General features: G+C 32.8%; 3 protein-coding genes across 8 annotated transcripts; 1 reads left to right on the plus strand and 2 right to left on the minus strand.

Moving 5' to 3' along the window:
• Nucleotides 1-254: 254 nt before the first annotated feature.
• On the minus strand, nucleotides 255-5,503 carry LOC123894759 (4'-phosphopantetheinyl transferase-like). Of its 4 annotated transcripts, none has more exons than XM_045944832.1 (9): nucleotides 5,243-5,477; nucleotides 5,013-5,140; nucleotides 4,524-4,699; nucleotides 3,989-4,056; nucleotides 3,757-3,858; nucleotides 3,456-3,611; nucleotides 2,916-3,035; nucleotides 2,470-2,599; nucleotides 255-1,209 (listed from the first exon to the last, which is right to left on the minus strand). In XM_045944832.1, exons 2-9 carry the CDS (start codon nucleotides 5,123-5,125, stop codon nucleotides 1,163-1,165), a joined length of 912 nt encoding a protein of 303 aa, XP_045800788.1. In that variant the 5' UTR covers nucleotides 5,126-5,140; nucleotides 5,243-5,477; the 3' UTR covers nucleotides 255-1,162. The 4 variants fall into 4 exon arrangements, with proteins under 4 accessions (XP_045800788.1, XP_045800787.1, XP_045800786.1 ...); XM_045944831.1 differs by having other exon boundaries at nucleotides 5,013-5,132; nucleotides 5,243-5,471; XM_045944830.1 differs by lacking the exon at nucleotides 255-1,209 and adding an exon at nucleotides 1,751-2,236 and having other exon boundaries at nucleotides 5,243-5,503.
• Nucleotides 5,504-8,418: 2,915 nt separating this feature from the next.
• On the plus strand, nucleotides 8,419-13,364 carry LOC123894760 (arginyl-tRNA--protein transferase 2). Its single transcript, XM_045944833.1, has 6 exons — nucleotides 8,419-8,775; nucleotides 9,068-9,106; nucleotides 9,821-9,971; nucleotides 10,555-11,655; nucleotides 11,949-12,279; nucleotides 13,052-13,364. Exons 1-6 carry the CDS (start codon nucleotides 8,643-8,645, stop codon nucleotides 13,166-13,168), a joined length of 1,872 nt encoding a protein of 623 aa, XP_045800789.1. The 5' UTR covers nucleotides 8,419-8,642; the 3' UTR covers nucleotides 13,169-13,364.
• Nucleotides 13,365-14,914: 1,550 nt separating this feature from the next.
• On the minus strand, nucleotides 14,915-17,482 carry LOC123894761 (protein yippee-like). Of its 3 annotated transcripts, none has more exons than XM_045944836.1 (7): nucleotides 17,411-17,482; nucleotides 17,186-17,285; nucleotides 16,452-16,495; nucleotides 15,829-15,937; nucleotides 15,690-15,745; nucleotides 15,266-15,374; nucleotides 14,915-15,093 (listed from the first exon to the last, which is right to left on the minus strand). In XM_045944836.1, exons 2-6 carry the CDS (start codon nucleotides 17,279-17,281, stop codon nucleotides 15,290-15,292), a joined length of 390 nt encoding a protein of 129 aa, XP_045800792.1. In that variant the 5' UTR covers nucleotides 17,282-17,285; nucleotides 17,411-17,482; the 3' UTR covers nucleotides 14,915-15,093; nucleotides 15,266-15,289. The 3 variants fall into 3 exon arrangements, with proteins under 3 accessions (XP_045800792.1, XP_045800790.1, XP_045800791.1); XM_045944834.1 differs by having other exon boundaries at nucleotides 17,357-17,471; XM_045944835.1 differs by lacking the exon at nucleotides 17,411-17,482 and adding an exon at nucleotides 17,352-17,397.
• Between the last annotated feature and the right edge of the window lie 223 nt (nucleotides 17,483-17,705).

Below are 17,705 nucleotides of genomic sequence, written 5' to 3' on the forward strand. Positions count from 1 at the left end.
TATTTGCATCATTCACTGGCATAAATAATCATCGCCAGAGCATAACCTTTGGGGCTGCACTTTTATAAGATGAAACAAATGAGTCGTTTGTGTGGTTGTTTGAGGCATTTTTGAAAGCAATGAGAAGCATAAACCTATCATGATAATAATAGATCAAGATCAGGCTATGATGATTGCAATGGAGGAGGTTTTTAAGAGATCTTCTCATATGTTTTGCGTGTGGCACACAAACGATGCCCCCCCCCCCCCCCAAATTGCCTCAAACAACCACACAAACGACTCCTTTGTTGTTTCATCGGATAAAAGTGCAACCCCAAAGGTTATGCTATGGCGAATTTATGCCAGTGAAAGGTGCAAAAATCATAAAATACTTATTCTACGATATGTTGTGTCAAATGCAATCACATCTCCAAACGAAGAGTAATTTTTTCGACAAATACCATCAGCTCAAAACACACATTTAAGCTTTCCTTGATTATCAGCCTCAGTAATCATAGAAAAATGAATGGATCATCTCATGTTTCTTCTAAAATTATCAATAAACATATCAACATGAGAGTCTTTCATCAATTCTTTCAAATTTCTTGAATAGTTTTGCAAATTTCTTTGTGTGCATCCTATATTTTCATAACTTCCAACTTGCTCCTTTATTATTTTATAACTTTTAGAAGTTCCTACATTAGTTCTATCGCAGGAAAACAATATATTCTTATGAACACTATTTACACTCTCGTCGACCTTAAGAATTGTTTCTTTCTAGGTGTGACTAGTTCATGTGAATGACCTTCATGAGACTTCATATTTATCCTCAATAGTTCTCTTGAAAACAATTCTTGCGTTACATCCCTCCCGTGTCAATTTTCTTTTTCTATTTTTAGACGAACTATTTTCCTAACAAGCAATTGAGGAGAGTCTACCTTTTTTTTTCCCTTTTTAAAACATTCTTTAAGCAAAGAAAATATTTTCATTTGAAACCATTTTTATTTTTTGTTTCGGTCGAACTAGGCACATTAAAACCAACATGTGCATAATTTTTATAAAAATTACCTCCTATTAAAGTATCAAATATCTTGCCAATCCCAATCAGAGGTTTGAGTTCATCGTCGCACGTAGGAATCCATTCCTCCGACGTATTTTCTAGATCATTGAAGTCTTTTGACGGTCAGGCTAAATCGACTTCATTATCATCCATCTCCATAAAAATTATTCCTAAAATACAACAAATAAATTATTCCTAAATTGTCATTGGCCATATAAAATATGATGTTTGTTCTAATGTAACTACCACTTGATATGCCAAAAATACAAAACAACTAGTAAGGTTCATGCTAGAACAAAAACATAGAACAGAACAACCTGATAATATGAACAAGATCAGTGCAATGGAAACAAAAATAAATATAGAGAAAACAACTAATAATATAGTGCAATGGAAACAAAAACAAATATAGATAAAACATTTAATAATATAAACAAGGGCATTGCAATGGAAACAAAAACAAATGTAAAGCAAAAGCAACAAAGGACTATAACAATATAACAATCACATGACTCACTTAAGTGATGTTTTAATCCTAGTCCTTCCTTTTAATCTCATGGCTATTATTCATTCTCATATTTTCATATATCTTTGTCGTTCTCATAGGATATCTTCTCTTAATTACAAATCATGATATATCAACTTTAGAGAATTGTTGAACGTGCAGCATTTTCAAGTTACAGAAAGGGTAATACAAAGATGTTTTATGAATTTCTTTCATAATAGGTAGAACTCTTAAGATAACATGAAATGCAGAAAAGCATTATTTTTCCAACATCTTATTAACAAGATACCTAATCTTACTGTAATAAAGATGCCTAAATTATTCAAATAACATTGAATTTTTACATAGATTCGTTATGTCTTGCAGCAAAACAACCACTGCAGAGGCAAATGGGGGGAAAAGGGAGCACATTATGCTCCCAAGTTTCAGTAGATATCAGCATCTGAGACAGTATCTCCCAGCCTTCCCAAAAAACAAGAAAAAATGGAGTTCTATAATAAATTAGAACATTGATTCTGAAAATGTAAAGCTGTTGGTGAAACTTCCATTTTATTATAGAATCATCGATCAACACACCAGCAGTTTACTCATTCCCCCAATTACTGCAACAATGTCACTTCCAGAAATACATTCATCTTCAACAAATGGGATTGTTCTGCGTATGGTCAGATTTACCGGAAGGCTTCCTTTGTCTGCATATCACAAACATGAAGCACCGGCAGCTACTTAAACAGCTCAAATCACTAGTTAAAATAATGCTATTCATACAACTGTTAGATCTATAAACGACCACAACAACTGTTGCTGCATTTAGGCACGACAAGAAATGGTTTAATATGCGTCATGTGTGCAATCATGAAAGTAATGTGCAACTACCATTTCTGCAATATACTCCATATAACAACAAAAGAAAAAGACTTGCTACCTGCACTGGTGCTGTCCTTTTCTATGCAAATGGAAGCATAATGAGAACCAAGTAACTCTAGAAGCACAAAATGCCAATTGCTTGAGAGATTCTTAAGGTCACCAGAAGGCTCAACAGAAATTTCAGCTTCCTGTCAGAAATATAAACTGTTGAAGCAGACAAAATCACTAATTCACATGTGAAAATGTCGTAATAATGCAATTTCTGCCTGTCCCAATAGTTGACTCCAGTAGTTAACCAACATATAATATCCAATGTTTTAAATACCGAACCAGACAGTTCAACCGGTTGAACCTTGAACCGGCCTATACTACAGTTTCTTCCAGGTTGGAGCGGTTTAAGATGGTTGAACTATGACCTAGAGGAGGTCTCACCGGTTGAATTCTGGTTCAGTTTCTATAACATTGATAATCAATAATATCCAACAAACTTCTTAAGAAACATACCTTAGAAATCACATGAGGTGGATCATGGATGCCTCCTTTCATATGATCTCTTAATCTAATAGTGAAAGTATTAAAAGGTGATGCTGAGAAGCCCCTTCCCAGTGCTTTTACATATGCCTCCTAAAAATGGCATACGACTTGGTAAGTGAAGCTGCAGAACAGCAAAAAAATAGGTTGAATTCTCAACCTACTTATGCTCCCTTGTAACATTATAATTATAATTTATAACTTATTTTTGAAGAAATAATTAAAACTATTATAAAACAGATAAGTATCAAAAGAAATTTATGCGTACTACTCAACATTTGATTGTTCGTGCACAAATACTTTGCACACAAAAACGAGGAACTCATACATAAAACAAACTATTGACTATTGAGGCTCTGTTTGATAAAAAATAGTTGATGGCTGCTAAACAAAAGAAACACTCAAATTTTCTCTGGACAATAGTTCAAAGAGTCCTGTTTGTTTCTCACCGGAATCCTAGCAGAGCAGTAAAAATCAACCCAATAGCAGTAATGAAAGAATAATGCGACCAACCTTCAAAGTCCATAACTTTATAAACTCCTGACGCCGAAGCTCAGGATCTACAATGTGAGCCAGCATTTCTACTTCATGGGGAGAAAAGTATCGACGTGCAAAGGCTAAAATGTCATTCTTTAACCTCCTTTGCTTCTCTTCCACATCAATACCAATCTACAACGAGATCGCAAGTTAAATAAGTTCAAAGCCAATAATCTTGATAAGGAAAAATGATAACAAAAATAATGTTTTAAAACAAGAAAAGAACATATGACCAAATAATAAATAAAACATTTGTATAACAATACTAAATGCATACCGGCGAACCCACAGTTACCGCACATGCTATCAAAGAAGAAGTGTGCGAGATATTAAAATGTAGTGGTGGTAGGCTCCAATCATCAGCATATTGCCAGTTTACCTATTCAAAAATGCTAGTTAAAACTGAGTGTTTACAAGAAAACTCAATGAACAATATATGTCAATCAAGCAAGAAGAAAGTGCAATCATACAAAAGTTACAGGTCATAAATTAGCATTAGAAAAACACACCTCAGGCTTGCCATACTTGTTCTTCCTAAACTTCAAGGATTTTGGATCAATCTTACAATTTGTCTGGTCTAGCATTAAAATAAATTGTTTAGATACATGACCTTTGTCGTGATATAGAAAGAATCAAAACAAAATGATACAAGAACATGAACAATATACAGATAACAGATGTTCCACCAAACAAGTAGGCTATATATTCAGATAAAACTTAATCAAATTACATCAACAGTTATCAAGGTTCGCAATTACATAATTTGGTTGATTCCACAAGGGGAAATAATGTCAACAGGTGTGTGTGATCCTCACAATTGCCACTGAGGTACCAGAATTAGTACACAAGTGTATGATTTTGCATTATATTTACCAATATTCAAAACAGCACATATATGTAATATGACTTGCAAAAATCTCAGGAAAAAAGTCTGTTTGGTGATTACTTGATTAGTAGATAATATAGTAACAATGTTATACAAATGACATTCCAAAAGAAAACAAGAAAAATTAAGAAACTGGGTATCCGAACTTCAAAACATACATCTTGCTAATGTAGTGCGAACCAATGTACGAGCTAGGAGTGCACTTTTCTTCAGCTCCTCCCCACGCATTCGAAGCACATTATCTTTCTCACAAGGTGATAAAATTTCAAAATATCGGTTCAATAGGTTTTTGCACTTTACCTCATTAGGCAAAACATACCAAAAATGTGCTTCCCTGCTTTGCATAATACAAGATAAGTCAGTGAGCACCTAATATATCATGTGACAACCTAGAAGATACATAACTGACATAAGATTTTACTTTATTTTTTTTTTGAAGAAGTTAAATTAGCCCACCCAAATTGGCAGCAGAGAGAATTGAACCCGAGACCTAATCCCAGGTCCCAAGCCAATACCACCGGACCAACCCAAGTGGGTTAGCCTATTTATCTTAATTAAAACCGAATTGTACATATGAATATGAACATGAAATTGTTGAGTAGCACAGCATAACAAAGAGTTCAATAGTAAAAAAAACGATCACATACTTTTGTGCTGGAAGTTGCACAGGAGGCAAATAACATGATGCAGTAGCGAGATTCCTTCCGACGCAATATACATTTGTCATTAACCGTGGTTTGTTGTAACACATCAAACTCATACAAAATCTGAAATGCTATTCTCATCCATATTCAGTCTTATATTTTAGACAAAATCCGTAGAATGCATTCAATTCAAATGATCAGATACCAATGGAAGCAGAAAAGCTGAGCCATACCTTAACAGAGAAATTAGGGGCAGCGTGGTGAGGATGGAGAAAGGCGCCGGAAATAGCTATGTTGAACGGCGGCGACGCGGTGAGGAGGGATCGCGTGTGACCCACCAAATTCAAAATTAAACAGTGGCGTTCGTCGACGGCGGAAAGAACGAGAATGAAGCAGTGCAGGTCGCTACAGAAAGAAGAGTGAAGCAAAAGAAATCCCAAAATTTAGGGATTTCAAATTTACTTGTCAAAAATAAAAATTTAGTTCATGTTTTTATTTTATTTTTAGAATAAGTTCATGTTTTAATTCAATTTACTGTTTTATTAATAAAAATATATTTTCAAATAAGATTTCTTGAAAGAAAAGGAGAGGACAAAACTTCCGTGCATTATTTTTTTTTTTGTCTCATGTGAAGTTAATACACTGAAATTAAACTCATATATAATTGTAAGATTTCGGGTTGGAATTCGGGTCACGACATCTGACCTAATAATTTTGATATTTTTGTCAATTGACCTAGGACTTATGAAACGTTACATACATTATTTTAAGTGCATTTTTTTGATGTACCACTCACAAAGAGGTGGTTTTTTGTATTTTTTTATTTTAAAACAATAAAAGAAAATTGTTTTTTAATGTAAAAAATTATTTTTTTGCGAGGGGAAAAGTAAAATCTGCACCTAATAAAGCAATGCACGTAAATTTTGTCCTTAAAAAAGTAATAAGATAAATGTTGTTTCTTAAAAAAAATAAGAAAAATGTTAATTTGTTTATTAGGAAAAATGTTAACGAGTTTTTGTAGGCAATTATGTGGAATAAAGTGGTCCTCTTGAAAGTGTCTCGTTTTGCTTGGCATTTATTTAATAACAGACTTCCAATAAAGGATAATTTATTCTGATTCGAGATTTTAAATGTTGATTCTCTATTTAGTTCAAGAAATTGTTTGAAAGAGAAAAATATTTCTAATTTGTTTTTTGAATGTGCTTTTATAGAGAAGTGTGGAAATTGATAGCTAAACTCTATGGGTATCTTGTGTTTTCCTAATTATGTTCGTGGTCATGCTCTTGAGTTTGGTGGATCCCATTTATTTTGTAAAGATATTTGAGTCGGTTTCTACATGATTTAGCTAGCTTGTAGCTGGTGTATTTGGAAAGAAATGAATGGTAGAGTATTTGGTTCCAATGATTCGTCATATGATTAATTGATTGATAAGGTTAAAGTTATTACCTTGTGGTGTTTTTCTTTTTTTAAAAAAGAAATAATTTATGCATGATTATCATGCTCGAAAAGTTTTTTGTCATGATTATCATGCTTGAATGTATAATCCTTTACGTTGCTTAGACTTTTTTATGACATGTGTATCTTGGTAATCAAATACCTTGTGATACTTTTCTTTTAGGCACACCTTGTGCTTAATTGAGTTTAATATAATTTATTGAGTTTCTTCAAAAATATTTAAAATTATTTAATATGTTATTAAGAATCACAAAAATTTCAAAGTTTATGCATTTTTATTGAACACAGTTAATCTTAATTGTCATCAATCATTAATAATTTTCAATATAACAGTGAATTTTTTGTATTTGTTAAAATGTTATTTTGATAGATAAACAGGTTGACAATGTCAAATTCACACAGGCTCTGTTTGGCAAAATTAAGCTCTGAGTTAGTTTATAGCTGAAAAGTTAGCTAATAATCGAAAAACTACCTGATTGAAATTAAAATATTTGGTAAAATTAGCTTTTAAAATGATTGATAAACATAAAAAAACATAAAAGGACATGCATCGTGGGTAGTTTATCTTTTTATTGGGTGATTTTCATTTTATAAAAAATAATAAAATTAAATTAAACATTAGAAATTGAAAAAACCCGTAAAATGCTATAAACTATAAGCTAAAACGCTACTTGAAATAATATATAACAAAAAACTATAAGCTAATGAGAAAAACTTTTTACTAAACACATTTATTTTTTTCAAACACACATAGTGGAAGAGTCGACGTCGACATTACTTAACAATTTAAGCATTTTTACCATTTAATAAATGTCTATTATTTTTAAGTAAGATAACAAAGATAAAAGTAAATTTGGTAAGATATAAGTTTGTAAAGAATAAAAACTAATATCAAAATTTAAAATTTGTTGGCATTTTTCCGTAAAAAAAATAAATATAATTGTCGGCATTTTATCCAAAAGTTATTTCACACTTTTTTTGTTTACAACAGAGTTGAGGATCGAACCCAGGATCTCTAGCATATTATTCAAACTCCTTACTACTAAACCAAAAAGTTATTTCACACTTAAATAATACTGTACTATACTATATGCAATAGTAATTATTCATTTTTTGAAAAAAAATAATTATAAACTGACACATATAAATGAATGAATTGATATTCGAACCTCAATCACAATATTTGACTTAACAATTTTGTTTTAAGTCAAAAAAACTTAATAGTTTTTTTATTTTATTAATTGAGCTAGAATTTGTGAATAAATTATACTACTATTTTCATATATATATATATAAAAGTAGGAATGACAATGAGTAGGGTATGAGTAGGGTATTATAGTACCAATCCCCATACCCGCAGTTTGAAAAATACCCGTACCCATCCCCATACCCGCGTGGGTAAAAATCTTTGTCCCCGTCCCCATACCCTATGGGTATCTAAGTACCCATACCCGTTACCCGCAGTTTTGCTAAAAATAAATCGATCGATTATAAAATATCATATCGTTTTAATATAATTAATTTTTTTTTAAGATTTTAATGTTGACTCATGAAAATTATAAACAAAAAATTTATCAACCTTATGTTAAAGTTCATTTCTTTTTTGACATATTCACATTGTGTTTGTATTATATTATAAATAAACATTTTTATTAAAAATGTGTAATAATTTAATAGTCGTTATATTTTTTAAAATTGGTATACATATGTTATTATATAAAAATATATACAAAATAAATAAATATATATTATGTCGGTATGAGGCGGAGTGGGTACTAAGGTACCCATAGTACCCGCACCCATACCCGTTCATTTTTGCGAGTAATTATCCATACTCGTGCCCGTACTCAAAATGCGGGTTTTTACCCTACCCGTAATGAGTATTTTTTGCGGTACTCACTGGGTATGAGTCAAATTATCATCCCTATAAAAAATAGAGCTTCTATTATACATCGAAATAATTTGAATGTACCGATACATTGAATCCCTAAAATTATACATTTGCTTTTCAAGTTGGCACGTTCCTGAGTGAAGAAAATAAAATAAAAATTTCACAGGTCTTTGCCTCAAAGAAGTATTCAACCCAAAATCTGGATGATCATTCCGAAGAACTCTCCGATCGAGTCACCACCGCCGTAGAACATATGCACGACACCGTTTAGCCCCAAAATCGAAGAAATGTCGAGTAGGATGAGGAACGAAGCTAGCAGTAGCAGCAAAACCCCAAAGGAAAGCGTCGTTGTTGATTACGGAAAGCGTCGAAGCTCTTGTGGTTATTGTAGATCCCCTCGTCACAATAGCATCTCTCATGGTTCCTACTTTTCTAAATAATTCTCCTAAATTTCGATCTCAATTTCATTCAATCTGTTATCAAATTATTGTTTTCATGTTCAATTTGTTGGCCCTTTTGCTGAAAACATAAAAAAGTTTTGATTTTTAACTAAAACGCAAAATTTTCTTGTTGTTGTAGTTGCTGGATTAGGATTATACTTTGACTATATCTGCTTAGACTTTTTAGAACAAAATTCTCACAAAAGTTTAGATTTTTTATGTGATGAATCAATTTTGTAATTAGTTACTTATTTCTTGTTCTTCTGTAACAGGCATGTTGGCAGAGAGCCTTACAGTGGATGACTACCAAGGTTGGTGTTGTGTGATATTTCTTTGTGTTTCACACTCTGCTCTATTTGATATATTGATGACATTTTGCATTATTATTATTATATGATAATTTCTGATAACAAGTTAGATATGGCAAAGCTTAAATTAATAAGCTTGAATTTGCTTTGTGATGTGATGTACCTATATGACATGCTTTTGGAGAGATTAGGATGGTAACCGACGAGTCAGGCTTATTAACTAATTGGGTTAGGTGTGTCCTAGTGGCGGGCACGCGTCAGTGTCTGTCTGACACTGACACGACACCGACACACATGATTGCATTGAATTATGTCATTTTCTCAAATTATTGGTGTCGACGTGTCTGTGTCCGTGCTTCGTCGTAGCTAACTATGTTAGCAATGGTTGAGTAACCTCCCATCCCATAGACATTGAACTAGTATAGTAGTAACTAACTTCCCGATTGCCAAGCAACTTTTCGTGAAACCATTTCTCCCGACCTCTTTAAATAAGTATCCCATCTAAAAGGGGGATTGATTATTCACGAGATAGCCACCGAGACAAAATCCCTATTGCAAGAGACCTAGATAGATACCATCCTAGATCCTAAGGAATAGTAACCTTTCTCATTTAGCTGATGAGAAATAGCTCTGATTTCATTTAATACTCTGAACTAAATTGATACGCTGATATGACTGTTTGAATTAACTCAATTTCTTTTTATTATCTTCTGGTAGCTCTTCTTGATCAGGGCTGGAGAAGATCTGGATGTTTTCTTTATAAACCGGAGATGGAAAAAACATGCTGCCCTTCCTATACAATCCGCTTGAAAGCAAGTGACTTTGTTCCCTCTAAGGATCAAGTTCGTGTATCTAGACGAATGCAAAGGTATGCTTATTTCATGTGATATTTCTCTGAGCCACATGCTTTTTTATTGTGAAATCAATGGAATTGAAATTAGTGACTGTTATTCCTTTTCGTTATTTAAGTTCAAATGCTTTGCTGGCATTGTTATAGACATGATATGGGAATGGGAGTATATTATGTAACTACCTTGAATAAAATAGAGTCCTCAATCTTTTGACCGACATTATTTACCGTCATTCTCTTTCTCCTCGTGACACGTAGCTTCAAATAAACTTTTTTTTAATGTTTTTTGAAACTCTAATAAATTACCTTAAGAATTTCCTTTGTATGTTAAAAACTTTCTTTCTCCTGAAATCTTAGTTGCCCATACTTTCAAATTAGTTGTTATCAAATTCATATTTATATATAAACAAATTAGAGTATACTCTTTTTGAGATTACCTAAAAATGCTGTTTCTCCTATCCGTTCCTTTATTTTAGCTAGAATTTTCAAGGAGGTGAAATCCATGGGATATTTTATTTTTCTATTATACACAATTCACTTCATTTGATATTTGTAGCCCATAAATGCTCAAACTTCTTTGCTGATGGTTCTATCTTCCTAGGTTTTTGGATGGAACCTTGGATGTTAAAAGAGGTGATGTCATGAAGGAATCAGATACTTCAAAAAATTCAGAAAGCCTTGTCCATAATAACCCATCATGCTCCATGTCAGAAGAATCTCTATCTGTTGGCAACAAAGAGGTGGATGAAGATGAAAAATCTTTGCATTATTTATCGGAGCAGATTGATAATGTAACACACATGTTCACCAAGAACGGGGAATTTCCATCTGATATTCAGTTACCAAAAGCTTCAGTCAGAATGGTTTCACAGGGAAAAAAGAAGTTCTTAGCCAATGGATCCGAAGATCTATTATATAGTAGCAATATAGCCTTTCAAGTTGCCGCATCTATAAACCGAGCACAGTCAAAGGACAAGGATGGTAGTGATTCCAAACCATCAAAAGATAGTGAGAAGAAAAATGGATATTCTCCTAAAGTTATTGCAGAAAAGCTGGTAGCATCTTTAGATTCAATAATGAAAAATTCTGGTCTGTCTATTAGGGCTTGCAATGGACATGCCAATTTTTATGCTTTTAGTAAGCAAGTTTCCCAAAATGGAACTGTTCAAAATGCTGCAATTCCTAAAAAATCTGGAACGAAATGTCAGTTTAAAAAGCGAAAGCTTGAGATCCGTTTGAACAGATCCAGTTTTGATCCAGAAGAACATGCTTTATTTGCAAGATATCAGAGCAAAGTACATAATGATAAACCAGCAAATTACACGGAGAGTTCATATCGCAGGTTTTTGGTTGATACTCCATTATTATATGTTTCACCTACTGGTGATAACACAGTCCCTCCTTGTGGTTTTGGCTCTTTCCATCAACAGTATTTGGTGGATGGTCGGTTAGTAGCAGTTGGGGTTATAGATATCCTTCCTAACTGTTTATCAAGTAAATATTTGTTCTGGGATCCAGACTTTGCCTTTCTATCACTAGGCAAGTACTCTGCACTTCAAGAAATTGGTTGGGTGAAAGATAACCAGGTTTATTGTCCTAGTCTCCAGTACTATTACCTTGGCTACTATATTCACTCTTGCAACAAGATGAGATACAAGGCTGCATATCGCCCTTCAGAACTTTTATGCCCTCTCCGTTATCAGTAAGTTATTCTTCTTCAGTTCAGAGTGCACACGAAACCACTTCATCATGCTTGTAGTTTATTCATGAACGTGTGGTCATTTACTTAGTCTCTTGCTTTTTCGATAACAATTATTGGTGCATTCTGTATGCATATGAAATAGATAATGTAAACTGATTATTGCGCTCCCACAGCCTTCCACTATATTAGTATTATATAGGTCTGTGTCTGATTTTTTCTTCTGAATTCTGATCACCTTTTGCCTGCTCCCTATATTATGTGAGACAAGGCTAACATCAATGCATGATTTCCAGGTGGGTTTCATTTGACATTGCAAGGCCTTTGCTTGACAGAAAGCGTTATGTTGTCTTATCAGATGCTTCCATTTTACAAAATGGTGAGTCATCCCCACTTCAAGTTTCTGAAGATCAAGATGCAATGTTAATCCAGCTTGATGACAGTGGTCAAGAAGATGCAAATGATGTTCCAATGCACGAAGATGAAAAAATGGCCGAGTTTGAATCGGAAGGCTCTGATGATGAATATGATGAACCTGATTTACAAACTACTTCATACGGTGAACCAGAAAATAATGATTTCAGCGAAGTTTTGCTAGGGATAAGGGGATCTCGTGTGAGATACAAGGTATGTTTAGTTGTTGGCTAATAAGTACTCCAGTTACTTCCTGCATGTTAAGTACCTAGGGCCTGTTTGGATTGGCTTATTTGAGCTTACCTACTGGCATATAAGTTTTGTCAGGCTGTTTGGGAGAACTTATGAAAACAACTTGTAGCAATTTTCACAAGTTTTTTTCAACTTATTTTCACAAGTTCTCCGGTATAGCTTATGAAAATAGCTTGGTAGCATATACAAAAACAATTTATCTTTATTTTATCTTTTACGATAAAAATAGCTTATACATAAGAACTTATCATGATAAGTGCTTGTGCTATAAGTTGCAAATAAGTTGTTTATCCAAACAGACTCCTAGTCATCTTTAGAAAATGTTAGCTGCGAAAATTTGAAGAAAATATGGTCATTACTAAATAGTGGCCTAGTGGGTATGTTTCAAACTCATTAATATCAGATATGTTGTCGTTGGTTCCTCTAACTCTGCCTTTTCATAATCCTTTCTCCCCGAATAATATTGCCAAGAAAGAATTATAATCTCTCCCTCTCTCTTTACACCCCAGTATGTTATTTGGAGATGATTGGGGATAGGGAGAAAGGAAAGAGGATTTAGTTCCAATGATGTAGGAAAAACTAATATTCTAAGTGAAACTAGTCATGTTGCATGTTTAGGTAGACATGTTTAACAATAGCAAACTCCTGCATCTGCATGGTTTTTATGTTCCTTTCCGGTCTGACTTGTTTGTCTACTTTTACTTTGCATATACTGTACTATTTGTTTCTTAAGGATCTGCGAAGTATGTTTGGTCCTGAGCAGCAGAGATACTTGGAGTCACAGTTGAAGAAATACAGGAGGGTTGTGGGTCCAGTGTTATCTGAGCGAATGGTCTACTCTCTCGGTTAAATTATATCTTGGAACTTGAATTGAATCTTGTAACATGCTACTGCTATGTCCCCCAGTAAATAAGATCCTGTATCCTGAAGCTGAATTTGATGCCCAATTGTCTTTAGGAATGGCATTAGCTGTTACAATTATGTGAATCTTATGTTTTTGGTTAATGGTTTGTTTTATTTAACGCGTTCTTCAAATTTCTTGTGCATTTGCATATACGGAAGTTAATTTAATGGTTTATCTCTTTGCCAAATGTGGAATGAAAGGGTCCTATTTGTGTCCTTGGCAGAAGCATTAACTTGGAAATTAGCCTAGTTCTTAAGTTCTCTCAATCAATTTTTTGTTCGATAAAACCTCTTTACACTATCATCTAATAATATTTTGGCACGCTATCAAATAGAAACGTAAAAAATATATCTAATTCTCTAGTTTCTATTGTTTCCATCTGCATTATAGTGATTTTTTTTTTTCTTCAATTCATCCGTTTCTTTGTACATTGTAGACTTACATTGGGAAAAATTAGAATGTAACGTAAAGAAACATATCAAAGTATACCAACCAAATAACACTATATTCCTAACAAAAATTAGAGACACAAAATAGAAAATCATCTAATATTATTTGAGTCACTATAATATTTTGATTTGTAACTGACGCAAAAATGTTTTAACAGAAAATGAAAAAGGAAAACATTGTTACATTTTCAAAGATAAATGACTTAAATAGGAAAAAAAAGATAAGTGACTAAACTGCTACATAAAATAAGATAAAGGATTGCAAACAAAATTTTGTTTCTATAGTTAAAGTGTAGATAACAGGTATGAGTATTGACACTTATGTACCCAGAAAGTACGGACATTGAAGTTGTTACCTATGCACATATGAATTTAGATACGGATAATTTTTAAACTGCAGGTATAAAGATGAATAATATCGTATCCTACTCATACCCTGCCGGTTACCATCCCTATGTATATGCATGAATAACTTGGAGAAATGGTGGTTATTATTGAAGCTTTGTCCCTCTTGGATGCAATGCATGCAGCTAGCAGTTTGGGTTTTGAGGATAGAGTGGCTCACAAATTGATGTAACATGAGTTCATGCAGATGGAATTGTTCATTCTGAATTTGGGGGAATTAATTTCAAGCGTTAAGAATTTGTTATTTTTACATTCTAATTCTAAGGTGAAGTTTATTAAGCTTCAAGCGAATTTGGTCATTCATAAGTTAGTTAAGGCAGCCAATTCTTAGATTAGTCGCTATTTATTTGAGTCCGTTGCTCTTTTTTTTTTTTTTTTTCTCTTTTCAAAATGAACTTAAATTTTTTTTTTTTTCTCTTTTCAAAATGAACTTAAAATTTTATATATAAGTAAGATAATTACACTTGAATGAAAGACAAACGGACAACAAGCTACGCCACTATCCTTTTTGGAGGGCAAAACCAACCCAAAAAAAAATAGTAGGTTATTACTAATACCACATCAAACGTATTTTAATTAAAAAATACATCAAACAATTCTCCTAAAAACTTTAGAGGGATATAAATCAACTTTTTACAAGGCCTGAAATCAAACTGATTCATAATTAGGGACTAAAAACATATTTAAGGATTCCTTCAAAAAAAAAAAAATTTAAGAATTAATTTTATATATTCAATTCCATTATTTCCTGCATTAAGACATTAATTCCAATCTTTGCATCTCAATCCTATTGTGTCAGTGTTGCACATTCAAGCAATATATTATTTGCCATAACAAGTGAATTCAAATTAGTTTCAACAAGAAACCAACATAAAATCAACCAACAAAAGTTTTAGTTATAATCATACATAGTTTCCAACAGTCTTTTATTTCAATTTCAATATATTACAATTACTTTTTAGTTGACAGAGATACAGGAAATGGAACCTGAAAGGCTTTCTTCATCCAACTATGGTGCTACAAATCGAAAAACAGGACCAATTAGAAGTTTGAATACAAACTTTTTCTTAATAAAAAAGATAGAATCATCAATTAGATGTTACTGATAGAATAAGGCAAATTCTGTTTTTGCAAAATTTCCTGTATAAATCCACATTCATCTGACTAACTGCAGGGTTAAGGAATGTACAATTAGGAATGGCGGGATAAACGACTATATATCATCTGCGTCGCTTCCCCCTACATGTGCTCCATTGTTGATCCGATAATTGCTACCATCAGGACCTGACACTTTGTACCTGCCCAATAATATAACTTACTTAAGCACTTATAGCATAAACGTTGGTCACATAGATAAGCTATTTCTATAACAAAAGATAAAATAAAACTGTTTCTATATTATCTCTAAGTTGTTTTCATAAACTACCATAGAGAGCTTAAGGAAATAAACTGAAAACAACATATATGAATGTCATAAGTTGTTTTCATATAATTTCTCTCAAATAGTCTCACAAATGAATATGTCAGTACGACATTCCAAACAGGCTCTTGATGCTCAAGAGAACATCACTTTGATTATATTAGCAATGTTATCTTACAACATTTCTACTGACCGTTCAAGTACAGACTTTCCTTCCTTGTACTTCTGGTCTTTTTCATGGGCTGTCTCCTGAAAAGTACCACTCGTGTAACTAAAAGCTACATTAAAGAAGGCAAAACCATGGAATTCGAAGAACAGTCTCATAATCTTACATATTTCCAACCCACAATCGATCCGCAACCCACACAGTAAATGTCAGCCACGGTATGTAGCCCAGTCATCATCGGTCTCTCCTCAGTTTCACCAAGAGAAACATTCACGCTGTCAAAGAATAAAAGGTTTTAAGTTTCAAGTATATTCCTTAAACAGAGACAACTGCAAAAATATAATGTCACAAGAGGCATGAAATTAAAAGCTAATTGTGTTGATCAACACTTTGGTTACAGAAGCTATAAGGTCTACAACAATGTGATTGCATATTCAGTCAGCATTTTTCTTCGTTATTTGATAGATATATGTTAGTGGTTATGTCATTAGGAGAAGGGAGAATTTGTTAGCAACAAGGTTGAACGCTGAAATATCGTCCTTAATAGTCCTTCAGCATCCCAACCCATACAACTAGACTACACCTTCGGGGACTTGATTGTCATATCTTAAATGCAAGCATAAGATGATTCACAGTGCAACTATTCTAAAACAAGTTCTTGAAACCAAGACATTGGACTCAAGTGGTCAATGAGTCCCCCTAGGACGAATTGCTGATGGCCTTGATACAAGTTAATGTTTATTTCAGTTTCTTAGGTATCACACAATGCTCAAAGTAAGCATAACTTACACCTTATTGAAGAGATAAGCTTTCCCATGTCTGCTATGAAAAGTCTAAAATAACAAGATAGAGAAAAAATGGTAGTTAGATTATTTGTACTTATAAAGCACTCAATTAAAAATAACAATAAAATTACCAAAAATTTCCAGAACAAAATGAAAAGACTAGTTTTTTTAGAAGATTAACACTAACAACATACTCCCTCTGGTGTTGAATATATGAAAAAAAAAACTTTTTAGGTTCATTGAATAAAACATGTATCTTAACTACTTTTACGATTTACATAGGTTCATTGAATCAAGCATGTATCTGAACTACCGTTATGATTTACAATTTGTTGTGTTCAATTAATTATCAACGACGATGTTTAACATTAAATCACAATATCACATATCGTGTATCAAATATTAAGTAGTACCTCTTTTATAAAACATCAAAGCACATGTTTAAGAAGACAATGTGAATCCATTATATGTGACAAAACAACACTTGCAAATTGAAGTCAATTGTTTGATATGATTGATACAGTACTTGATCAATTAAAACACTACTCAATGTTATCAATTGTCTAATAAACATTTCAATGCTTCTAAATGAAAACAATTGAAAAAAGAGGAACAAAATGATTGGTAAAGTTCAGTAAAACATCAAATAGGAACTGTGATTGTTTCTACCTAAAAAGCTAAAAGAAGATCCATAAAAGATGAATAAACAATGAAAGGATTAAAAATAAAGGGAACAACCTTGGAAACGATGTCTTCGTATAAAGCAAGATGAGTGCGACAGAATTTGCAGGTATAGATCCTACCTTCCAAATTGATTAGAAACAATCTCCCCATGAATCTGCAACGTAGTAGAAGATGATGAGAAAGAAGAAGAAGAATAAGAAATGAATGGTTGAAGATTTACGTTACCGGTGTGTGTGTGTGTCTGTTGGTACGATGCGGTTGAAAGAAACGTGGACTCACAAGTGAGAAGTTGTGTTCTATTTATTGCTTTTTCCGATTAAGACTTGTATCATTTTTAGTTTTCTGCTGGACATTATCAATATTATCTTTTTCTTGAAGCATAATAATAATAATAATAAATATAATAAAGTTATATCATTTCGTTTCCATAACTCAGCTAGCAGAAACATTTCAAATTTTGATTGACTTACTGATGTAGGAGGGTTTTTTTAGTAATTTATTATTTTAGATAGATTTAGTTTTATTATATTTTAGGTAGATTTCTTATTTTTATATTTCACCTAGATTAGTTATT

Source organism: Trifolium pratense, linkage group LG7 (assembly GCF_020283565.1).
Source record: "Trifolium pratense cultivar HEN17-A07 linkage group LG7, ARS_RC_1.1, whole genome shotgun sequence".
In the NCBI taxonomy this organism is placed as follows: domain Eukaryota; kingdom Viridiplantae; phylum Streptophyta; class Magnoliopsida; order Fabales; family Fabaceae; genus Trifolium; species Trifolium pratense.